We start from the raw sequence: 26,270 nt of genomic DNA, 5'->3' as shown, positions 1-26,270 counted from the left end.
TCCTTAACTGAATCTGAAATTTCAGTGACTGAAAACTAAAATATATGGATTTCAAAAAAGATGATTACCAAAACTCAGAACTGTGTTAACAATTAACAGCTTGAAAGAAGTTTATAAAAAGAAAAGAAAGAAAACAACTGGAAGTCAACATTAAGTAACTCTTGAGTTATAGAGGGAAAGGGAACATCTACTGAAATACCATGCTCAGTAAGACACAGATTTATCCTGAAAACAACCCTGTGTTAAAGATTTTTATCATCTCTATTGTACAGTTGAGGAAATGGTAGCTCAAACTGTTTAACCTACACACATTATCATAAAGAAGAATTCAATCCCAGATTTGTATGCTTCCAAACTCCATTTGGTCTAATAGCTACTGGAGTTCAAGGAGAAATTCAGTAGTAACCAATAACTCCCAAACAGAAAGAATCGGACAGGTTAAAATGCCCCGCGAAATAACAAAATATCATGAGAAATCAATTTTTAAAAAGGTAATTACTATGCTGATGGGACAATAAACATAGTAACAGTGAAGTCTAACCTGTCTCCTAACTCCCTCAAATTTATACTACACTGAATTAAAAAAAAAAAAAAGTCTCTACTTATGATGAAATTTTCTTGGGCCAATACTACTCAAAAACAAGTAAGTGTGCAACCAACTGAGTTTTGTGACATTTGTGAAAGCGGTGAAATACTACCAAGTTCAGTTAGTAAAATTCTCATCCAGTCCATAATTTACATTTTTGTAAAACTGCCTGTGGAACTATTAGACTGCCACCCACTGATGTCTATCTTCAAAATTCATAATCTCCAAATATTTCTAATCCCCTTCAATGCATAAAAAATTGATTTGTTTATTTAAATATCAATAAAATTTCTTTATTTCCAGCCTTTATTATTCTTTAGGAAGAGTTAAGTTCATAGATTTACTTTCCCAAGTATAAAAACAGCAGTCTGGGTCACAAGTAGCAAAAAAAAAAAAAAAAATTTGTTCTACCTGACAGGAACCTTTAAGGTCACCACCCCAAATCCCTCATTTTAATCTGAATTTTCATGATTATTGACCAGGCTGACTTTCTCTATTTTAGTCATCTTCACTTCCTTTCTTTTTAATGAATATTACGTCGCTGCCTTTTTCCTTTTACTATTTTTTGTATGTGTGATTTATGTATTCAGAATATAAATTACAGTAACTATAAAAAATGATAATAATGGCTAATCTTAGATTTGTTGCACATGCCAAGTACTGCTCTGAGCTCTCTATATACTAAGCCAATTCTCACAACAATCCAAGGTCATAGAGTTAGCAAGTAAAAAGCTGAAATATATGAGCCTGTACTCTAGAGCCAAGCTGCCTCAAATCCAGGCAGCTTGGCTCTAGAGTACAGGCTCATATATTCTACATTGTTTCTAAATAATGCAAATATTCTTCCCATTCTGCAATTTTCCTTACAATTTGTTATTTTTGACATATAGTTCATACTTTTAAATAGAAGTTCTATCTAGTGACAGTTTCTTTTCCAATTTCACTGTTTCTAAATTTAGGAAGTCTTCATTCTGGAGAGTTAATAGTGAATGAAATGACTCCGGGCAAAAAGATTAACTACTAATATGTGAAATTTGTTAGGTGGCAAGAATCTAAAACTGTTTTAAATGGCCAGTAAATACCACATAAAAGTTACTAATTAATTCTCCCCATCTCTAACTTATTAACTTGGCAATTTAGTGTGTACCTCTGTGGTTTAGTGGTTTTGAAACAGGGGCTCTGAAATCAGAGTGAGATCAAATCAGATACTCATTTAAAGAGCCCTCATGTCCTTAGGCAACTTATTTCACCATACTAAGGCTCAGTTACTTTATCTATAAAACAGAGATAACAAAACCTTAGGCTTTAAGTAACCATAAAGTACACTGCACAGCACGTGGTAAAACCTAATTATTAAATAAATGTTATTATACATAACTATTTTATTAAAGGGTCTATTTCTGGATATACTGTTTCATTCAAAACTTATTTTATTATTGTACCTATTTTATTATTATACTACACCATCTTTACAGTTACAACTTTGTTTTATGTTTGTTAGCTACTCCGATTAGTCTTGACTCCTATTTTTCTTCTTCATTCCTAAATTTATTCTTTCAGATGAATCAAGTCCCCAAAAGAGCCTATTTATATTTTAACTTTGAAAATATACCATTCTTCCAGTGTTTCAGAATTTACAAAACAAAAATTTAACGTATACACAGTGATTGATATGAGGCCAATGACTTATACTTTGCTTGTTTACCTCCTCCACTTTAAAGTTAAAGAACACTTAGCTTTAACAACGCTTAATAATACCTCTATAGGTGTTGTTTCAGGAATCTCTCTAAGAATCACAATACAACGCTTATGACTTGGTCTCACTTTCTCGCCCTTCTCATCAACTTGTACCATGGGAGAAGCTGCAATTTAAAAAAATATTTCATTCAAAAATGACAAGAAGAGATATTAAGAATGTCATTAAAAACTATTTATTTCTATTTCCAAGTGAATAAATTAGCAGAGGTTAAGAAATTATGTTGTAGAACCAAAGATTACAGTTAACAAAGATTAAAAAAAACACTGTCAAGTGTTATTCTTTCAACAAATACAGAGTACCTACTTTGTGTCTTGGCACTGCATTGGGGTTGAAAAACTTTCAGGAGCATACAATACATATCTACACGGTAATTACCCCGTGTACAGTTACCAAATTCTGTACTTCTGGAGATAATGAAATCAGTGTCTTTGCATTCCACTCTTGTAATCAGATTATAGTACTGCATTCTGATGTGAAGAAATTCTTCTTAAAATCTAAGAAGCACTTAAACCAAGAATTATACTCAAATAATTCTAACTTTTCCTTGATGTTAACATATTTATTCTTACATACTATTACAGACACTTAGAAGCCATCTCTTAGATGCTGATTTTGAGGAAATATTTAATGAAGATAATACCACATAGCCCAAACTTTTATTTGTAGTCTCTTCAGAGAGATAATATGCCATATTTCTCTGAACAGGTAAGCAGTCAGTATAAAACAGAACAGGGAAGAAGTGTTGGGTGGAAGTACTAGGTTCCCTCAGAGGTAGAGGATTCTGCTGGTCTCTTAGCTGACTTTCTTCGGATGAGAAGACTGGCTCATCTTAAGAAACCATTGCACAAACCAATCAGAGATTTCATAAATGTATTTAGCCCTCTGAGAATGGAAATCCTCTATTCCGATATAAGTCTACTATTGGACTTGGTATATTTAACTTTTAAACATTTTTTAACAATATATTTCAAATAAAAGTGAAGACCTGCCTTTATTCAGGCAAGTAGTTAAAACTTTGGTAAGAGAGGTTACCAAGAAACACTGATAGAAGACACAAGCTCTATTAAAAATGCTTATAACCAGGGGCGCCTGTGTGGCTCAGTTGGTTAGGCGACCGACTTCGGCTCAGGTCATGATCTCAGTTTGTGAGTTTAAGCCCTGAGTCGAGCTCTGTATTGACAGCTCAGAGCCTGGAGCCTGGTTCAGATTCTGTGTCTCCCCCTCTCTCTACCCCTCCCCTGCTCATGCTCCGTGTCTCTCAATAATAAATAAATGTTAAAAAAAATTAAAAATAAATAAAAATAAAAATGCTTAGAACCTGAAATTCTTTATTAAACTTTAGAGTACTATTTATCAAACTATAATTTTTAGTTTAGTTTAGCAATTCTTTTAACAGCCTGTGAAATCAATTTAGGAAATAAAAGGGGTTAACTACAAGCATTTAGTATTAATCTGCATAATTAACATTTCAGTTGCGTATGGGTATGTGGTGTGTGTACTGGGCTCTAATGTAAAATGTACTACTTGGGTTCAAAAGTTTGAAACAGATTGTTTAGAAGGTGTGACAATGATACAAATAACTTTCTGATAGCCCAGAAAAGTGATATATAATTGCTTACATAGAAAACCTTGGATTGCAAGTAACTTGTTCTGCAAGTGTTCCACAAGGCGAGTAAACATTTCTAATAAATTTTAACTTGATAAACAAGCAACGCCTTGCAATACAAGTAGTACGTGACGCCAAATGTCACATGATCACAACTGAGGCAATAGTTCTTGAAATTCGCTTTTATATACAAGTGCTTTGGATTACAAACATGGTTCTGGAATGAATTATGCTCGCAAACCAACATGTAAGTGGGTATTCAGACAAACAACCAAGGTATAGAAATGATATAGAAGCTAAATACCAAGTCAGTAAAAATAAATTATTGGAACAGAATAACAAAAAATAAAGAGTTAACAATTCCCTGCCTGATGAGCAGACCTTATTACTGTATGGAATTGTCAAATCATGATGCTGTATACCTGAAACTAATATAACATTGTATGCCAATTACAATTAAAAAAAATAAAAATAAATGGCAAATGGGCGCCTTGGTGGCTCAGTCGGTTAAGTGTCCAAATCTTGGTTTTGGCTCAGGTCATGATCTCACAGTTTGAGTTTGAGGGACATCTGGGTGACTCATTTGGCTAAGGGTCCGACTTCGGCTCAGGTCATGATCTCGTGGTTTGTGGGTTTAAGCCACATCAGGCTCTGTGCAGACAGCTCAGAGCCTGGAGCCTGCTTCAGATTCTGTGTCTCCCTCTCTCTCAGCCCCTCCCCACTCTCTCATTTTCTGTCAAAAAAATAAAATAAAAAACGTTAGAAAAAAAAAGAATAGTTCATGAATTTGAGCCCCATGTCGGCCTCTGCACCAACGGTGTGGAGCCTGCTTGGGATTCTTTGTCTCCCTCTCTCTGTGCCTTTCCCCGGCTTATACACTTTTTATCTCAAAAATAAACAAACATTAAAATAAATAAAGTAAATAAATGGCAAACAAACACAAAACCAAAAAACCCTGCATAACCAGAAATCAAAAGAATATTCAGCCTTTTGACTTTAAAAATTAAGCTAAAAGGTATGATTTACATACATCTCAGGACTTCAAGAATTAGATCAGGGTCTGTGGTCAGCTTTTTTATTTCTTCCATGTTGGCAACTGTCCAAATTGGGATGAACTGATCACTGTCCATTTGAGATATCAGGTAAAGATCCTTTGATAAATTTTCTCTGAAAGAAATAAACAGAAGAGTCCTATAAAACAATTCTTAAAAGGCACCTGAAGAGGTGCCTTATTCATTTTTGTCACTTAGTCTAGGAAAACAAAATCATGCCATCAGAAACAATACAGTGAACTATAAAAACACATAATATACAACAGGATACTCTAACAACTTCCAGAAAGTTTCTGAACCCCCAAATACATCAGGCCAATAGTTCTGAAAAAGTTTTGAACTTTATAGAATTATATTGATATGGAAAGAGGTTTAATATTAAATTGAAAAGTATATTACAAAATATTACATACAGTGTAGTTCCATCTTATAAACACTTTATCACTGATGTTAGAATATTCATATGAGAAAAATTATAGCTTCAACCATGGGTTGGACTGTAAAGGATTTAAAATTTCTAAATGTTTCAGGGGCGCCTGGGTGGCGCAGTCGGTTAAGCGTCCGACTTCAGCCAGGTCACGATCTCGCGGTCCGTGAGTTCGAGCCCCGCGTCGGGCTCTGGGCTGATGGCTCAGAGCCTAGAGCCTGTTTCCGGTTCTGTGTCTCCCTCTCTCTCTGTCCCTCCCCATTCATGCTCTGTCTCTCTCTGTCCCAAAAATAAATAAACGTTGAAAAAAAAAAAAATTAAAAAAAAAAAAATAAATAAAATTTCTAAATGTTTCCATTTTTTATGTTTGATTTTTTTAATTTAAATTTCAGTAATAAATTTAAAACTAAAACATTTAAAAGACTCTTTAAAATACATTTAAAAAGATATAAAAAGATATAAAAGATATATCTTAGACATAAAACCTTATGTAACAAAATGAAATAAAATCAAACTCATGCTGTCTTCTTCACATCAGATCTTTGAAGTAGTTTGGTTATAAATAGATAGAAGTCTCTACTTAAAAGCCACCTTTTCTCAATGACCCTATTTAAAACAGAAATCATCCAAGCACTCGATTCCCCTTCCCTTACTTACAGTGCTCTAATTTTCTTCCATAGCACTTATCACTTAACAAACGTTTAAGCTGTTTATTTATTATGGTTTATTATGTTTGTCTCCTCCAGCCAGAATACAGGTTCCATGAAGGATCTCTGTCATTCAAAATGTTTTGTTTTTTTTTTTTTTAAAGATTTTATTTTTAAGCAACCTCTACACCCAATACAGGGCTAGAACTCACAACCCAAGATCAGGAGTCACATGTCTACTGATCACCAGCCAGGTGCTCCCAAAATGTATTTCAATGCTCTACTGCCTGGCAAAGAGTAGGATCAAACGCCTTTATCTTCAAGTTTTATTAAAATAAAGTAGTAATTACTACTACTGGTTAACAGGTTATTTGGGGGGCAAAAAATAGAGAAGATATCAGTAAAGGTTAAACTCACTTTAGCATAAAAGGAGAAACACAGTAATAGCACCTTCATCAAGATATTCTTTAAGAACTGAAAAATAAGACAACTATAAACAGAATATTTATACAACTAAGACGTTGTATCCTAAATCAATTCTGAACTTCAGCATGTCTGTTCTTAATAAATCTTGTGTCAAACTCTTAAAGAAACTCTATCTTGTCAAAAGTCAAATTAATAGATATAAATCCCATATATGATTTGACTACTCATGAGTAATACCCAATATGTATTAATAACAATTCTGCTGAGCTACAAATGTCAATCGCACAGCTGGTTTGAATGGTATCAGAGTTCTGAGTAGGACGTGGTAGATCATGCCAAGCCAGAGCTCCTACTGCAACAACTAAAAAAGACTAGCTAGGGGCGCCTGGGTGGCGCAGTCGGTTAAGCGTCCGACTTCAGCCAGGTCACGATCTCACGGTCCGTGAGTTCGAGCCCCGCGTCGGGCTCTGGGCTGGTGGCTCAGAGCCTGGAGCCTGTTTCCGATTCTTGTCTCCCTCTCTCTCTGCCCCTCCCCTGTTCATGCTCTGTCTCTCTCTGTCCCAAAAATAAATAAACGTTGAAAAAAAAAAAAAAAAAAAAGACTAGCTAAATTATAAAACCATGCTTTTGGAGATAAAAGAGAGAAGCTACAATGACAAAATGATATTCCAGAAAGATGTTCTTTCGTTCCTGAGGGAATTTGCAGATCTGGGACCAGGGGGAAACCAGCAGAGCTTTAGGCAGTTGCACAGGACTGGCACTATGAACTGGAAACTAAAGGAGCTCCTAACATGCAGCAGATTTCCCTCCATATGATGTTTTCGAGTTCAAAGGAGGAAGATGGGAGACTGGGAGCCCGGCTGAAAAGGCACTGTAATATCTCTGTGGTTTTGTGCAAGTTCCAGTGGAAGGAGGAAACTTGCATCAAACAAGACAGGTCTCCGCCATAAGACATTTGCCAGGTTTGGAAGCTTACGGGTTAAGAGACTAAAGAGCTAATCTCAAACCTCTCAAGAACAGACTGAATCTTCCTTGGTGTTTTAGGACTGAAGGTAACAGGAAAAGGACAACTTCTGAATCAAAAGGCTGAAAAGGTCATGCCTAAGGAACAGAGATAAATCAGAGGTAGACGGAGTCTAATTAAAGTGGCTGAGAGACACCTGGGTGTCAGCTGGACATCTGACTCTTGATTTCAGCTCAGATCAAGATCTCATGGTCGTCGAGATGGAGCCCCACAGTGCACTCTGTGCTGACAAGGTGGAGCTTGCTTGGGATTCTCTGCCCCTCTCTCTCTGTCCCTCTTCTGCTTGTGCAATATATTAAAAAAAAAAAAAAAAAAAGTGGCTGCTCAGCACTAACCTAGCTCAACTCCTGACTGGATTGAAGCTATCAATCTGCTTCTGCCTACCTGAAGAAAAACTCAAGTCTTGTCTAGAGGGGAAAATTACATGACTTACAACTCCTAGCTTTTTTAATATGTAATGTCCAGTATATAATCAAAATTTATAAGACATGCAAAAAGGCAGGAAATTATGACAGGGAAACATGAGAAAAACTCAGAAATATAAGCAGATACACACTATCCAGTTAGTAGGCAAAGATGTTTAAATAACTATTACAGGGGCGCCTGGGTGGCTGTCGGTTAAGCATCCGACTTCGGCTCAGGTCACGATCTCACAGTTTGTGAGTTCGAGCCCCTTGTTGGGCTCTGTGTTGACAGCTCAGAGCCTGGAGCCGGCTTTAGATTCTATGTCTCCTTCTCCCTCTGCCCCTCCCCAACTTGTGCTCTGTCTCTCTATGTCTCTCAAAAAACAAATAAATGTTGGGGCGCCTGGGTGGCTCAGTCGGTTGGGCGTCCGACTTCAGCTCAGGTCACGATCTCACGGTCCGTGAGTTCGAGCCCCGCGTCGGGCTCTGGACTGATGGCTCGGAGCCTGGAGCCTGCTTCCGATTCTGTGTCTCCCTCTCTCTCTGCCCCTCCCCCATTCATGCTCTGTCTCTCTCTGTCTCAAAAATAAATAAAAACGTTAAAAAAAAACCAAGTAAATGTAAAATAAATAAATAAATAAATATTACAAGTATATTATAGAAAATGAATTGTAAGCACAAATGACTAGAGAAAAGACAGAAGGCTCTTGCTTTTATTCTTTTATCCTGTACTAGACTATAAAGGCAAAGAATAAAAAGGAGGGGAAAAGAAAGGAGCTATTTAGGATAAAGAGTCAATTAAACGTGAGTCAAGAATATAAAAAAGTCGGGGCGCCTGGGTGGCGTAGTCGGTTAAGCGTCCGACTTCAGCCAGGTCACGATCTCGCGGTCCGTGAGTTCGAGCCCCGCGTCGGGCTCTGGGCTGATGGCTCAGAGCCTGGAGCCTGTCTCTGATTCTGTGTCTCCCTCTCTCTCTGCCCCTCCCCCGTTCATGCTCTGTCTCTCTCTGTCCCAAAAATAAATAAACGTTGAAAAAAAAAAAAAAATTAAAAAAAAAAAAAAAAGAATATAAAAAAGTCTATGATAAAATCCAGGTTTCTAGCTTGAAAAACTGGTTTACTTGGTCCTACCTCTCACGATATACAGGATAAATAGAAAACATTACATTTGCATGCATATCCAAACTTCTCTGTTTATTTTGAAAGGGGCAGTTTTACATACTAAAGTTTTATGACATCTAAGCTGTAGATATACCTACATAATTATCTGTAAATAAGACATCTTGAAACGTCTGCCTGAAAGAACTCCTTATCTAATAGAAGGTACTGGTAACATAAATTCTATGCCCATCCACCTATCTTGCTAAAAGTAACTCTATGATCAAAGGTTACAAGAGCCAACTACTAAAAAATATAAATTAAGAGATAACCCACTTTTTTGAGAACCCTAAACCTGAATATGTTCATAGGAAAAGTATCTAATATCCTATCCAAAAGTAATCCAATCCAGTAATTTAATTACCTTCCTACTAAGACTAGATCCTTTTTGCATATCCAATTAGAGATTACATCTTTAAACCTAGTTAATAAATATATTAAAGAATAATACCAAAATACATCACTGAAGGGAATTAAAACCACCATTCTTCCACTCTATTTCATGGGTATTTAACATCTACTAACCGAACAATGCAAAAAGTGAGAAATATCAATTAAAAAAAAAAATGAATACTGTACCGGGAGAAACAGAATTCTAATTGTTTCTTCAGACATTCTTTTAGGTCTTCTGTAGAAATTGCTGAACTGCTTTCTCCTGAAGGTAGAAAACAAAGGAAAAAAGTTAATATCAAATTACCGTAGGTGGTAAATATTACAAATTGTTGTACTCAGAATAAGTCACAAAGTATGTACAAATTAAAATTCATGACAAAACTATTATTTTTAAAATTTAGTTAGCACAAAGTCTAATTTCTTTCCACCTATCTATTCTTTCTTTAGATAAATTTCAGATCAGTTTAAAAATTATTTTATCAAGAAATGAACAAAGCACCATGAATACTAAAAATACTTGGCTTTCTGTAAAATACTACCCTAAATACTTTTAAAATGTGATAACTACTTATTCCTTTAATGAAAGCTCAAAGAACAAAAGTAACAGTAATCTAAATTTGAAGGAACTAGATAAATTGGGATATATGTATATATTTCTCCACATCTGTATTATTGATACTAAATCTGATGTTATTTATACTTCTTAAACTTCTCTTAATACTCTTTTCTTTTCATTCCTTTATTTTAGAGCACTTTATCTTCCTAGGAATATTTAAAACATTCAAACAGCCAAAGTTTCAGATCAACTCTCTAACAGCCTTCTATGATTATATTATTTAAACCCAGAACAAGACTTTTCTTTCCCCTCCAGGACTCAAGCCTGGAAAACCATCACTCTTTCATTAGAATCTTACACAAAACATTACACACTCAAAGCATGTAATTTGTCCTCTTCTTAAAAAGCATTAGTGATTAGGCTAATTTCCTTTAAATGTATAGACAAAGAATGTGCATAAAGATAAATAAATTCTGTGCATGATTTTACCACTACCTTGTCTTATTACTCAAAATTCAAAGTAGTATTAGATATTAGATTAACGTCATTAAAGATGAATATAAGGGGCACTTGGGTGGCTCAGTCAGTTAAGCGTCCGACACTTCATCTCTGCTCAGGTCGTGATCTCACAGTTCCTTATTTCAAGCCCCACATCGGGCTCCACAATGAAAGCCTGAGGCCTGCTTGGGATTCTCTCTCTCCCTCTCTCTCTGCTCCTCCCCTGCTCATACTCTGTCTCTCTCGCAAAAGTAAATAAGACATTAAAAAAATTTTTTAAAAAAAGAAGCATTCTATTTCCATGTATATGCAATCTTTCTAATACAAAATCTAACCACCCAAGTGTGTTAAATAAGCAAGAACTTCATTTAACTTTTCAATGTCATTACAGCAAACTTATTAAAATACGAACTGGTTGCCACATTACTTAAACCAACTCTATGTTTAAAGTACCCAGTGGTTAAGTATATTATGACCACAAGTAGGGAGGAGAACCTACCACCTTAAATTATTATATGGAAATACCACCAATGCTACTTCAGGAATCAACTTACAAGCTGACAAAACTTAGAAATCTAGTCCAAATGTTTACAATAAATAAGGAAATTGAGGACAAAGGTTTGTACACCTTGACTGAAGTCAAAGAACTAAGCAGCAATAGAAGAGAGTATTCCCTATTACATGTATTTTCCAAAGAGATCCTTTAAGTCAGAAAGATTAAGTTAGGTAGTTGGGGTCTATGGTCCATTTTTAGTTTCTTTTAAATCTCATCCATTTTAAATTTAGGCAACTACTAACCCATGCTAGTTTTATAAATGTGAAAAAATATGTTTCACAAGTTGAATTGCAGAAGAACCATGTTTTTAATACTGTGATTTTCTCAAAATTAATCCCTGCAATTTCACATCTATAAATGCATTTCACACTGACAGAAGTAATGGGAAAATTGACAGAACTTGCACTGATCCCAACTAATAGATCAAGAAACTTGGGACTCTGAAAAATTATAATTGAGGTCTATTTTCACTATATTGACTATTTTTCCCTTTTATCTTTAATTTCACACTCTCCTAAACAGGATCTTTTCTCTAAACATTCTTTTGAATTACAATTTTCAGGACACCTGGGTGGCTCAGCTGCTTAAGCGTGACTTCCCCTCAGGTCATGATCTCACGGCTTCTGAGTTCAAGCTTCACTTCGGACTCTGCACTGACAGCTCAGAGCCTGGAGCTTGCTTCTGATCGTGTCTCCCTCTCTCTCTGCCCCTCCCCAGTTCATGCTCTGTCTCTCTCTCCTCAAAAAAACAAACTTTAAAAAATAAATTACAATCTTCATGTTTGCCCTTTTGAAAACAGTATTTATAAAAATCATCTAACATTTTATTACCATACAGTTCTTTTCAAATAAAGCAGATTGATCCATGCCATAGGTTTATTAGAACAATAATAAAGAAACTGTAAGGGGAAAAAACACTAGTTTACCAAATGCTCATTTTACCAATACAAGCATAAAGTTTACCAGGAACGTCATATATTTGGTAACTCAGATCTTCTGGCCCTAAAATCATTCCATCAGTTGATTCTTCAATGCCTATAGTATTTCTGGTGGTTTCACAAGATGAATACATTACTTCGTATTCCTTACACATATCATCTGAAAGCTCCGTATTACCTGTATTAAAAAATATATAATGACAGTAAATAGAAATTCAATAAATCCTATCTTTAGGAACTCTGGGCACTATGTCTTTTATAGTAAGATTTTAAAGAATTCTACCAGTTGGGCAATGTCCGCATGGTTTTAGTAAGAATTCTCTTCCCAAGGGAGATAAGTTTTGACCCTTATGGATAAGCTAAAATGATTAACAATAGTTTAAACTCATATAGCACTATCTATGTATCAGAGAGCCACATGCACTTAATTCATTTAATTCTCAGAAAATCCTATGCCAAAAGTAATTATTATTACTGTTTTACAGATGAAGGAAACAAGCACAGAGAAGTCATTTACCCAAGGTCAAACAGTGACTAAATAGCATTGCCAATGATGGTATATCAAAATTAATTTATAAATACCATATTATAAGTGGGTTAAATGCTAGACCCAAAGACACAGCTACTATTTGAAACTAGTGATAACCCATTCATACTAAAAATAAGAACTGTGTACAAACTGCCTATTAAACATTTATAAATATATTTAATCAAATAATCAAAAGATGTACCCCAAAGTTCTATAAACTGGTTTGACCATATATTTAACCAAAATATGATTTGTTCTGATGAAATATTTAGGACTTACCCTCAGGATGAGACCCTGATGTTGCTGCTGTTTCATGCCAAGAGCTTTCAGTTCCATGAGTTACTGGAGTGGCATCAGTATTTCCAGAAGGAATTTCTTGCCATACTTTGGCATTAGGATTTAAACCGGTTCCTTTAGATGTTACCTGCTAAATAATCAAAAGATCTATTTGTAAATTTTAAAAGTCAGTGTATTAAAATTACAATTTTAGATAATGGACTTGTCTATTTTTAATCTTTATTTTTGAGAGAAAGACAAGAGTGTGAGTGGGGGAGCGGCAGAGAGAGAGGGAGACACAGAATCGGAAGCAGGCTCCAGGCTCTGAGCTGTCAGCACAGAGCCCGATGCGGGGCTCAAACTCAAGAACTATGAGATCATGACCTGAGCCGAAGTCAGATGCTTAACCGACTGAGCCACATAGTCACCTCTTTAATGGACTTTTCTATTACTTAAATGTGAAGGAAACCCCAATCATATTAAGTAATAATAAATATTAAATAATAATTTAAAGTATTGGGCTCAACTTGACAATAAATCTTTTTAAGTAGATGGACTTGAATGTGTATGTATAAAATTTAGCTACCTATACAATAAAAAATATATCTCTATAAACAATTAATACAGAAATGCTGCTTTACCTCAATCTACTTGCATTTGTCATAAAATTTATTCAAACTATTCACCTATCTTTGGCTTATTTTTATATATTTAGAGCAAATATTTTACGTATCTAGAATGATTTTCCAAAGTATATAATTCTTATTGCCATCTACACTGTGATAGAGACCTTTGACTCTAAACAATTGTAACATTTGGAAATTTTTCCCACATCAAAAACAGCAATGTGGGGTGTCTGGCTGGCTAAGTCAGTAGAGCATGCAATTCTTGATCCTGAAGTTGTGTGTTTGAACCTGCACATTGGGTGCAGACATAACTTAAAATCTTGGGGCTGTGAGTGGCTCAGTTGGTTAACTGTCAGACTCTTGATTTTGCCTCAGGTCAAGATCTCACATTTCATGACAAAAGTACCACTTAACACCTATTAGATTAGCAAAGTACTTAAAAATAATTCCCACATTAGCATAAAATTTGCAAACTCATTCTTTACTGGAGACTATATAAGACTATATAAAATGGTGCACTCATATTCTATTAGCATTATTTGTAAGAGCGAACAAACAGAAATAACCCAGTCAAAAAAACCAGGAACAAGGGAAGTTATGATACACTTTCTAGGTAAAGTATTGCACAGCCATTCAAAATTATAAAGATACACGACCATATTTTATAAAATCTAAAGGGGTACTACTAAATCAAAGAAAAAATTGCTGTATATTAAAACTGTGACATCAAATACTATTAAGATGTATCCCATTTGCCAGAGAAGTTTACAGTGTGCAACAATGTGCATCCTAGGGTTGACCAAATATGAAAATGTCAAAATGAAAAATGCATTCACAAAATGAAGTGAAAAAACCCATAACCACCACAATAACAAAAGCAAACATGTTAAGCAATTCTGGAGGAATTAGTACTTACATCAGTGTCTCCCTTTTACAGATAACCTATTAAATGAGAAATCATATATCCAACTAAAGACATACAGAGACTAAGTACGAAGTTAATATTAACAACAAATGATTACAACTCACAGATTATTACAACTGCAAAAAGTGCATAAACATAGATGTGGGCTAGAGAGGAACACAATCTGCTACAATACTCTGATCAAGGTTTTTTTTTCCCTTATAAAGCATTCCATTAAAATATTACCTTAAATTCGAATCATAAAAAATATAAAACTTAAAAAACATTTTTTCAAATCAGAGCATAAATGTTATAGTGCCTAGTACATTAACATCAAAGACTATTTTACACGTCTTGTGCCTGTATGTATATATGTAATATATCCCATTATTTTCTTATACCAGTCAATATTTATTAAATTTACATAAATGCTGATGAAAATCTTTGAACATCATTCTTTCCTTCTCCACCAAAGACATCATTCAGAAAAAAAAATTTTTTTGTAGTAAACTCTTTAAGTTGTGGTTTCCCTGAAAATATTTTCTTAAATGTTTATTTATTTTTGAGGGGGGCAGGAGGGAGAAGGGGCAGAGAGCTTCGGAGACAGAATCTGAAGCAGGCTCGAGGCTCTGAGCTGCCAGCACAGAGCCCAACACAGGGCTTAAACCCATGAACCACAATATCATGACCTGAGTCGAAGTCAGATGTCCAACAGAATTGAGCCACCCAGGCACCCCTCCCTGAAAATATTTTTACCCTCTACCTCTGCTATAGAAAGAATTCTTTTTTTTTTTTTTTTTGTATAAAGAATTCTTACTAGGCACACATTCCCTTTCAGGTTATTAAAGATATCCCCACTGTCTTCTGTTTTGTACTGTTACTGATCAGAAACCAGCTATTAGTCTAGCTATCGTTCCTAATCTCTCTTTGCTCAATTTTTGTCAGTGGTGATTTGCAGTTTTACAATCATCAGTCTAAGTGTGAAATTCTTTATTTAATCTACTTAGGATTCACTGTGCTCTTTTGAAATCTGATGCATCAACTCTGTAAAATTCCCAAGTATAGCTCTTCAAACTTTGCCTCTTCACCAACTAACTGCTCTATTACTTCCTTCTGGAATGCCAATAAAATATTTTGTACTTTCTCATACTATGTTCCACCTCTCTTTGTATCAATCTCTTTCCTATTTTCCATTTCCTTGTCTTTCAAGAAATTACATCCTGAGCGATTTATGGTATTTCTTCCATTTCATCAATTCTCTCTTCATCTACTTCCAAAATGAACTTAACTTTTCCAATAAGTTTATAAGTTCTTTTTATAATTTTCATTTCTTGAAGTTCTTTTTGGTTCTTTTATCAAATCTATCTGATGTTCTGTTTCTTGATCATCTTTTCAGTATCTTCCTTCCTTTAAGCATATTATTCTAATTTTATAGTCTGAACTTGATAAATTCACTATCTGCAATCTTTGAGGGTTTGATTTTGTGACCTGTTGTTTCTGCTAAACCATGCTCATTATGACTTACGTGCTTTATGATTTTATATTGTAAGCCCATTTTCCTTGGAACTTTATTTGTGGGAATTTTGAACATTATGTTTAAAATATGCTCTTTAGGGGCGCCTGGGTGGCTCAGTCAGTTGAGCGTCCGCCTTTGACTCAGGTCAAGGTCTCACAGCTCTTGAGTTCAAGACCCATGTCGTCTCTGTGCTGACAGCTCAGAGCCTGGAGCCTGCGTCAGATTCTGTCTCCCTCTCGCTGCCCCTCCCCCGCTCATGCTCTCTCAAAAATAAACAAACATTAAAAAAATTTTTTAAATATGCTCTTTAGGAGAGGACTTGTTTTCCCTCTGTTAGATGACTGCACAGTTTATAAAACTACCAATCTGGTATTCCTTTAATTTTCAACATGATTTTTTGGGTAACAACTTGTGTGAATTTTAGCTCTACTTTGCAAAAAGAACATCTGTGGTTAGAATTACTAGGGAATACCACTGCCTCACCAATCCAGAGTCACAGCTAAACCTGACAAGTTTCCTTTTCTCTGGGAAAGCTCACTCTCCCCCCCGCCCTCCCCCGATCTTTTTTTTTTTTTTTTTTTTTTTTTTTTTTTACCATGTGTCCTGTCTCTAAGCACTGCCAATTAAAACCAAAGCTCTGGGCCAGTAAGAATCAACAGATGCATTAAGAGTAGCTCTACATTTATGACCTGCTTACCTCTTTGGATGAGTACTTTTTAATTATTTTTGGTCTGAAGACTTCATTTGCTTTCTTGCCAACTTAAAGCACTGCTTTAAAAAAAAAAAAAACTTTTTTAGGGGTGCCTGGGTGGCTCAGTCAGTTAAGTGTCCAACTCTTTTTTTTTAATTTTTTATTATTATGTTTATTTTGAGAGAGAGAGGGAGAGAGTGTGACAGAGTGCGAGTGGGGGAGGGGCAGAGAGAGAGGGAGACACAGAATCCGAAGCAAGCCTCCAGGCTTTGAGCTGTCAGCACAGAGCCCAAAGCAAGGCTCGAACCTAGGAGTGTGAGATCATGACCTGAGTCAAAGACGCTCAACCGACTAAGCCACCCAGGTGCCCCAAGTGTCCAACTCTTGATTTCAACTCAGGTCATGACTGAGCCCCTGATTGGGCTCTGTGCTCATAGGGCAGAGCCTGCTTAGAAGTCTCTCTCTAGCTCTCTGCCCTTCCCCCACTCGCACACATGTACTCTTTCTCAAAATACACAAACTTAGAAAAAAAAAAACTCAAAAAAATATTTCAACCAATACTGTCAGTTTTTTCCAGAACATCTAGTTTATAATATTTCTTTAAAAAAAAAAAAAGTATCAATATTGTCTTCATGAAGCTAAATTGAGAGTCATTCCAACACCCGAAAGACAAGTGTGGTATAACAACAAAAAAATTAACTTTATTCTGCCATCCAGTAATTACGCAATTACTGGCCCCAGTTTCTTCATTTTATTCACTTATTTATTTTTTAATTTTTTTAAATGTTTGTTTATTTTTCAGAGAGAGTGAGAGAGACAGAGCATGAGTGGGGCAGGGGCAGAGAGAGAGAAGGGGAGACACAGAATCCAAAACAGGCTCCAGGCTCTGAGCTGTCAGCACAGAGCCTGACATGGGGCTCGAACTCACACACCACGAGATCATGACCTGAACTGAAGTTGGACGCTTAACTGACCGAGCCATCCAGGAGTCCCTCCAGCTTCCTCATTTTTAAAGACATAATGCCTACTCTACCATAACTCCTTATAGTTTCTACAAATCTTGGGCACCTGACTTCATTTCTTTGGTCATTACTTCTTCTTTCCCTCTTATTATTTGCACACACCTCTATTTTGCTAACCACAATAATAGTTTATTTACACATGTGTTCTAAAGCTAAGCACTGGGCTCGAGAAAGGGAAAAACTAGGTCTTCCTGTTCCAGGGAAAATGTACAAAGGACAAACAGGAACAGTTAACTGCAAGGTATCATTTTTACCTATTGAACTACTTAATGTCATTTTGACAAGTATAAAAGGAAGCAAACAGTTCATTGCTGTAATTCATACAGTTTTCCTAAGAGTTAGCAATGTTTATCAAAAGCCTTAAAAATATACATTCTTTTAAAAATAGAATTACCATATGATCCAGTAATTTCACTATTGGGTCTTTACCCAAAGAAAATGAAAACACTATTTTGAAAGATGTATGCACTCCTAGGTTTACTGCATCGCTATCTGCAATAAATTTTTTAAGCTACCTTGTCTGTGATATTGTTATAGTAGCTCAAATGGACTAAGACACCAACCACAGAGGATCTGTTCAATAACTGTAGTCCAGCCATATAAAGACTATCCCAGAGCCTTAAAATCATATTGTATGTAAAACTGGTGAAATATGAGTAAGTTCTGTGGACTGTAACAATATCAATTTGCTGGCCATTTATATAGTTATGGCAAGGTGTTACTATTCGGAGAAACTGAGCATAAAAGTACATGAGACCACCCTGTATGGTTTTTGGGCAACTTGTGAATCCATAATTATTCCAAAATAAAATTTTTATAAATGGGGGGAAATATCGTAGAAGGCAGTGAAAATGTTCACAGAAACTTAGAATAAAAAACAAGCTGCTACCTTATGAAAGAAACTTTAAATTTTGTGAAATAATGCACAAGCACAGAAAACACTAGAGAGACTAAAAGTCAATGTTATAAGTGGTTATCTCTGAGCAGTAGCATTTTTATTCTCATTTTTGTGCTTTTCTGGATTTTCCTACAATTAACATCTACTACTTTTACAATCAATAAATAGATAATGAAACGTCTAACATCCAAAATAAAAGACACATCAACTGGGAAAATCATCCTAGGCAAGTGACATAAAAGACTATTGTCTTCAAAGAAAGTAAGAAAAGTATAAACAAGCAAAAAGACAATTCACAGCTAATAAACATGGAAGAACATTCAATCACACTAGTCACTGAAGATATGCAAAATGAATCAATTATTTCATTTTAATCCAAATGGTGAATTTTTATAAATTAGGATGCCCGGTGCTGACAAAGATACAGTAAACTGGGCAACAGTAAAAACTGTCCTAACACTTTTGGGAAGCAATTTGTCAATACTGATACAAAAAACTTTTCAAATGTTCACTCTTTGACCTACTGCAGTGAATTTTAACCTAAAGGCTTTATATACAAGAGTGCCCCATATAGAATTACTCCACATAAAGAAAAATTGGAAACTGAAAACGTCCAACAAAAGAAGTTGTTGTGTTTTTCTAGGATAAAGTTTTTAAAACACAGTAATGAATCTGACAAGGCAGGTAACTGCAACAACGACTTATTTTCTCATTTTAATTCTTGATAACCATGTTTGGTTAACTTTGTCAAAAGAATTCCATCAAAATCCTTTTCTTCCACAGAACCAGAAGTAAGCCCCTGAGCTACACAGTCACATAAAACATCTATCAAAAGATATAAACTGTACAAATGCACTTGGAAACTATCTGCCAAAATCACCACAAAAACATCCAAATCGTCAGTCCATAAAACTGACAGAAAAATCACCACCTCTATTTCTAAGCAATACATGTCATCACCAAATAAGCCAAAAGTGGTCTTCATTATTGGTCCATTTTATGCCATTTTATTTATCCTATGTGGGTGGGAAGAGATAAAAATGAAGGGAAAAATGAGAGACATCAAGTTCATGGCAAAAATGATACCTTCCGCTCATATAAGCAGTTTTAAGGTAACAGGAGTCCGAAACAGTCATCATGAATGTGGTAAAACCATGTCTTTGGTCATACATAACCATTTGTTTCGCTTACCTATTTACTATCAGAAAATAGAAATTCCATGTCACTTAACCCTACAAATACTGAAAAATAAAGTATATAAACTGATTAAATTTGCTTCAAGCAAATCAATCATCCAGGTTTAATTTTATCTCCAATATTGAGAAGACCACTAAATTACAAGTACTTAAAAAAAAAAAAAAAAAAGACACAAAACACCTGTCATTTCATCCAATACAAACTTCAGGGTCCTACTAGAAGATGCTTAGGGGTATTTCATGGAAAATAAAAATGGAAAATTAAACTGGAAATTTTTCACCCATTCTGACAGAGAACAACAACTAACATTTATGGAACACTCAATTTATCTTCATTAACAACTTCAGTTAAATATTTTTATCATACACATTTTGCAGATAAGAAAAAAGTTATTTTACCTAAAAGTAATCTGCCCAGGGGCACCTGGGTGGCTCAGTCGGTTTAGCGTCCGACTTCGGCTCAGGTCATGATCTCGCGGTTTGTGGATTCGGGCCCGCGTCGCATCGGGCTCTGTGCTGACAGCTCGGAGCCTGCAGCCTGCTTTGGATTCTGTGTCTCCCTCTCTCTCTGCCCCTTCCCTGCTCATACTCTGCCTCTCTCTGTCTCTCAAAAATAAATACACGTTAAAAAAACATTTTTTTTTTAAAGTAATCTGCCCAACGTTGCAAAGCGAATAAAGCAGAGGCAGGATTTCACCTCAGCAGTAGGGAGAGTCTGCCAATACATTTTTACAGTGGCTCTTAGCCACTACACTACAGTTAGTTACCTCAGAGAAAACTTTAAGACAACCAGTTATATACTACCTAAGGAATATAATAGACCTCCTCACCAAGCCAAATGATCCTTGGTTTAGTTCTGCCTAGACTAGCTAATAACCCAGAAAATATGGATACACCACCAGTTTAATAGGGTTCTGAGGGCAGAAGTCAATGCAGCTCTGCACTAATTTCTACCTCAGGATCAAGGTAATTTTCTATCCTAGGGCCACAGTTAATTTTCAGTAAAAAAAAAAAAAAAGTAATATTCATGGCATTTTATGCAATAAAATTTACCCTCTATCACAAAGCACTTTTCTTTACCTGAATTATTTTGTCAGCAAGCTCCACAATGGTGGTGACTTTGTGTAAGGTAAACCAGTCAACTGCTCTCTAGCACCCTGAACAATGATTAGCACACAGGAGGTCAACAAATAACATTTGCTGAATGAATCGATGGATGAATAAATGCTGAACGAGTGTTTCTCAAATTCTGTGCGTAAGAATCTAGGGATCTTGCATTTTATAATGCACTTTTTTTTTTTTACATAATTTAAATAGTCCTAGACATACTGAGCCATTTTACTTCAAATTGTCATCTGATCAAGCCAATGGTTAACTACACAAATGAAATTTTAAAAATCCCCTAACTTTAAATATCAATATTAAATATCAAAATAACCCTTTTCAGGGGCACCTCGGTGGCTCAAGTCAGTTAACAGTCTGACTTCAGCTCAGGTCATGATTTCACAGTTCGTGGGTTCAAGCCCCGTGTGGGGCTCTGTGCTGACAGCTCAGAGCCCAGAGCCTGCTTGGGATTCTATGTCTCCCTCTCTTTCTGCCTCTTCCCCCACTTGTGCTCTCTCTAGCTCTCTCTCAAAAATAAATAAACATTAAAAATTTTTTTAATTAAAAATAAAAAATAATCCTTTTCAAAAAAGTGTAAAGTCAGCACCAGAAAACTGAAATGAGAGCTACTTTTCATAAGTGTATATGAAAGCAACAGCTCATGTGTAATGTTTAGTATACCAGATACTACTCTAAGTACTTTACATTAACTGTCAATCTTAATAACCTTATGTGATATGTTAACATTATACTCATATATTAGTACTATCCTCAATTTATACGTAAGAAAACGGATAAACAGAGGTGAAACAACCTGCTTAAGGTCATACAACTAGAAAGGGGCAGAGCCTGAACAGCAGCCTGTCCCCAGTGCACTGTTCTTAACCACTTGTTTATGCAACCTTGTAGATAAATGTATCTTATTATTAATGACTGCCCTATTTTTTCCTTTGCTTAGCTCAAAAGGCTAGAATAATCCTGTATTTCTCTTACCTTGCTTAACAGCAAATTTTTGTAAATCCTACAAATTTACATTTCTCATAGCCAATTCAACAACAAATATTTTAGTACCAACTTATGTGCACTGTGGTAGTGATATGGGGGGGAAACTGCCAATAAGCACACAGTGAATTCCTTGTCTCTTCTGAAAAATTAAAAGTTATCATACAAATCAGGACGTTTTTGAGAATGAAACAGGGTGGGACATTTGTTCCAGAATACAGGTGTACGTTATAACTACTTAGGGCAAAATGGGAGATGTGATCACACTACCTATTTTATAGTTTCCAAAACTAACAGGATGAAATACTGGCCAACTATGTACAACACAAACCCTGGATTACTCCTGACTTTTCTGCTTTGACACAGAAAATGCTTTTCTCTTGCCTCAGTAATATATAAACCAAACCAAACCTAACTCCTCATCCTCGGAGTCTGGCTTTAAGTCTACAGTTCATATCCTACCTCTAGTAATATTCACCTAAAGTACCCCCCTGTCTTTGGTTTAGGTAGAGCCACTCACTTATAAATAAAGAGATATTTCCTGAACTAAAGTTTGGCTTAAAAATGTGGCTCTGTTACAACTTAACAGACAAGAAAAGAGACATGAGTATATGATATTCAAAAGTTTCTTTTCCTTACATTTACCTATACTTGTACATTAGAAAAAAATTTCTAAAAGAGGAAATACAAATGACCTATTTGCATTTTATCATTTGTATTCCTTTAAATTTTGCATATAAATGAATCTGTATTTTAACATACTGCAAACCTCATTCTTGTTTTAAGACTTTTACCTGCCCAATTAAAAGTATACTCTTAAACCATAAAAAATTTAAATTAAGATAATTACTCTGTTTGGCTTACCCAGAATCAGGGTAAATTAGTAACAAGGCTCGAATTAGAACTCAAAAAGGTATCTCTTTTTTTTTTTAAAGGTATATATCTCTTTTTTCTTTTAATGTTTATTTACTTCTGAGAGACAGACAGAGCCTGAGCAGGGGAGGAGCAGAGAGAGAGAGAGAGAGAGAGAGAGAGAAAAGACGTGGGGCTTGAACTCATGAACTGCGAGATCATGACCTGAATCAAAGTCAAGACGCTCATCCAACTGAGCCACCCCAGGTGGCTATATTATACACCCTGGTATCTCTTAAATCAATTTTTGCAGTTACCAGTGCCATTATCATGTAGTTTTAATAAATTTTCCAAAAATGTTCAACAAATCAAGCACAAATTTCAGTAATTTTGGAAGCCTACCATTTACACACTGGACGATTTACATCACAATAGAATAGCAATGATGATCAAATGATAGTTGTGGGTCAAGCCCATCTCTAGACTGTGTTACAAGGCTTAATACATAAACACCATAAACATCATGAACTACCTGACTTTGTCTGAAAAGATTATTATTCCCAAATTACAGATAGGAACTTGAGGTTCCCACAAGTTGTCACTTGTCTAAGGTCATATAACTAACATTTGAACCTAGGATTCCAAAACCCTTACAGAAAAATCACTGGGCATAATACAAAAGTTTACAATGTTTTCAAGCCTAGAAACCACCCTCAAGAATTAAACGTTAAAGGGGCGCCTGGGTGGCGCAGTCGGTTGAGCGTCCGACTTCGGCCAGGTCACGATCTCGCGGTCCGTGGGTTCGAGCCCCGCGTCGGGCTCTGGGCTGATGGCTCAGAGCCTGGAGCCTGTTTCCGATTCTGTGTCTCCCTCTCTCTCTGCCCCTCCCCCGTTCATGCTCTGTCTCTCTCTGTCCCAAAAATAAATAAAAACGTTGAAAAAAAAAAAAATTAAAAAAAAATAAAAATAAAAAAAAATAAAAAAAAAAAAGAATTAAACGTTAAAGAAAACAAAATTTAAGCAAAACACGAATACAGAAACAATAAAATAAAATACTATGAACACCTTCAGAGCTAAAGAGTCAGTTTCCATGTTCAGTTAAGGATCTTCAAAGAGGAGGTTAAAAATCTTTTTTTATGACTTCACAATGATAGCTGAACTAGAGTTTCTCAACCTCCTCCACTTTCCGCTCCTCTGCAGTAAAGACTCAGACCCCATTTCAACTACAGGGTCAAACTCTTTTTTTTTTTTTTTTTAATTTATTTGAGAGAGAGACAGAGTGAGTGAGTGAGAGAGAGAGAGAGAGAGAGAGAGAGAGTGAGTGAGTGTGTGTGTGTGTGTGTGTGTGTGTATGTGTACAGGAGAGAAGAAGGGGCAGAGACAGAAGGAGACAGAGAGAATACCAAGTAGGCTCTGCCCTGTCAACACAGAGCCCGACTCGGGACTCGAACTCACTCATGAGCCATGAAATGAAATCATGACCTGAACTGAAATCAAGAGTCAGATGCTTAACTGACTGAGCCACCCAGGCACCCCCAAAATCTTTTAAGCTCCCAGGTAGAAATACAAAATCACAGATTTGAAAAACGTTCACATCTAGAATTAAGGATCAATTCCATTAGCTGGGAAGTAATATGGAACTGCCTGATAGCCCAAACAAACCCACACTGATACAAAATAGTTGAATATCAATATCCCTAGCTTCTAGTTTTTCAGAAAACTGTGAACCAGTTCATTGTAATTTAAAGCACCATAAGGTACTTTTACATCTTTATGTTCATTTCTAAGCATTTTATTCTACTTTTCACATTTCAACAATTCCTACTTCATTTTCAGTCCATTGCATCTGAAAATATTTCTACTTGACAACATTTTTATTCGTGTTTAAATTCTGCATCTACCTCCAATAAATATTCCAAAACCAAGTTGTTCAAAAACCACTATTCACTTATTTATAACTTCTCTTGGCAATCATTTCAAAACTTGTTTAGGCACTTTCTTCTTCTGAGTCATTTTTTAAAAAACCATTTTCAGTCATCTAATAACTTTTAATAAACAAATTTAAATTAACAGGAAAAAACAGTACTGTATCTGGGGTGAAAGGCACAACATTATGGGGGGTCTGAGTGGCACAGTCAGTTAAGTGTCCGACCTCTCTCTTCCCCTCCCTGCTCACTCGCCTGTGTGCTCCCTCTCTCTCTCAAAAATAAACATTAAAAAAAAAAAGGCACATTATGATTACTATAAAACAAATGAAAATTACCTAGGTAAATTATCCCACTTATCTCAAATTCTAAGGTTAACCGAAAATTTAAAATATTACCTAAAAAAAGAAAAAAACTTTAGGAATCAGATAAATTATTTTTAAAATTATGTAAGAGCTGGAGAAAGAGGGAAATGGGCAGTTATTGTTTAATGTGTATAGTTTCAGTTTTGTAAGATGAATTCTGGATGTGGATGGTGATGGTTGCACAACAATGTAAATGTACTTAGCAACCCAGAACTACACATACACTTAACAATGGTTATGATAATTCGATTTTCTGTATTTTATATTTCACTTATTTTTTAAAGTTTATTTATTTTGGGAGACAGAGCATGCAAGAGGGAGAGGCAGAAAAAGAAGGGGAGAGAGAATCCCAAGTGGAACTGTGAGACATGACCTGAGCCAAAACCAAGAGCTGGAAGCTTAACTGACTGAGCCACCAGGCGCCCCTATGTTATCTGTATTTTATTTTTTCATTTTTTATATTTTTTATGTTTTATCTATCTTTGAGAAAGAGACAGAGCATGAGTGGGGGAGGGGCTGAGAGAGAAGGAGACACAGAATCTGAAGCATGCTCCAGGCTCTGATCTGTCAGCAGAGCCTGACACATGGCCCGAACTCACGCACCACAAGATCATGACCTGAGCCAAAGTTGGACACTTAACTGACTGAGCCATCCAGGCCCCCCTCATTTTGTTGTTGACAAAATTTTTAAATGTTTATTTATGAGTTATCCAAACATTTTTACCTCTTCTCAGAAAGCCAGACACTGTATCTGTCTCCTTCAGAACAGAGAAAAAAACCAATAAACTACTTAAGTCAATACAGCCCTTTGCAAGACTAAGTTTAAAAAAAGTTACATCTAAGTGCTACTTAAAATAGGATTCCCTGTCTGCCTATAGATTTCTATTGCAGTGTAGCTAGATTCTAATTCTAGCTTCAATATTCACTAACTGTATAATCCTGAGCAAGTTTCTTATATTCTCTGTGCCTTAGTTTATCTCTAAAATGGAGACAACAATTCTACCTACCTCACAGGCAGGTTTGAACAAATGTATACATGCAAAAACAGTTAATAGGTCTGACACACAGTAAGCACAACAAAGGTGTACACCACTATTATTATAGTGGTACTATCGTTACTATTATCTATCCCATTTATTTTCCAGTTATAAATTAGTTAAGCCAGGGTCTTTCAAGAAGAATGCACACAAAATTCTGAACACAACTGCAAAGGACTCCCGATTCCAGATTAGAGAAGTCCCACCAGAGATGATCCATAAGCAACCTGGTTTATAGTAAAGTGGTTCTTAACCTCTCTTGGGCCATGGACCTCTTTGGTAGTCCAATGAACCTACAG

The 26,270-nt window shown here is 35.7% G+C and overlaps 1 protein-coding gene across 11 annotated transcripts in view; it reads right to left on the bottom strand.

The window, feature by feature from the left end:
- LARP4 (La ribonucleoprotein 4) overlaps nucleotides 1-26,270 on the bottom strand; it is a 66,336-nt gene that overhangs the window by 33,722 nt on the left and 6,344 nt on the right. For 7 of the 11 annotated variants that reach the window (XM_047865011.1, XM_047865013.1, XM_047865012.1 and 4 more), the window contains 5 exons: nucleotides 12,837-12,984; nucleotides 12,033-12,206; nucleotides 9,668-9,743; nucleotides 4,982-5,118; nucleotides 2,345-2,448 (listed from right to left, as the gene is read on the bottom strand). In XM_047865011.1, the coding sequence (XP_047720967.1) occupies nucleotides 2,345-2,448; nucleotides 4,982-5,118; nucleotides 9,668-9,743; nucleotides 12,033-12,206; nucleotides 12,837-12,984 (639 nt within the window). Of the gene's footprint in view, nucleotides 1-2,344; nucleotides 2,449-4,981; nucleotides 5,119-9,667; nucleotides 9,744-12,032; nucleotides 12,207-12,836; nucleotides 12,985-16,576; nucleotides 16,648-26,270 lie in introns of all 11 variants that reach the window. The other 4 variants (XM_047865014.1, XM_047865010.1, XM_047865019.1 and 1 more) reach the window with 3 other exon arrangements.

Source organism: Prionailurus viverrinus, chromosome B4, assembly GCF_022837055.1.
Source record: "Prionailurus viverrinus isolate Anna chromosome B4, UM_Priviv_1.0, whole genome shotgun sequence".
NCBI classification, from domain to species: Eukaryota; Metazoa; Chordata; class Mammalia; order Carnivora; family Felidae; genus Prionailurus; species Prionailurus viverrinus.
This window is presented reverse-complemented; position numbering and strand designations above follow the sequence as displayed.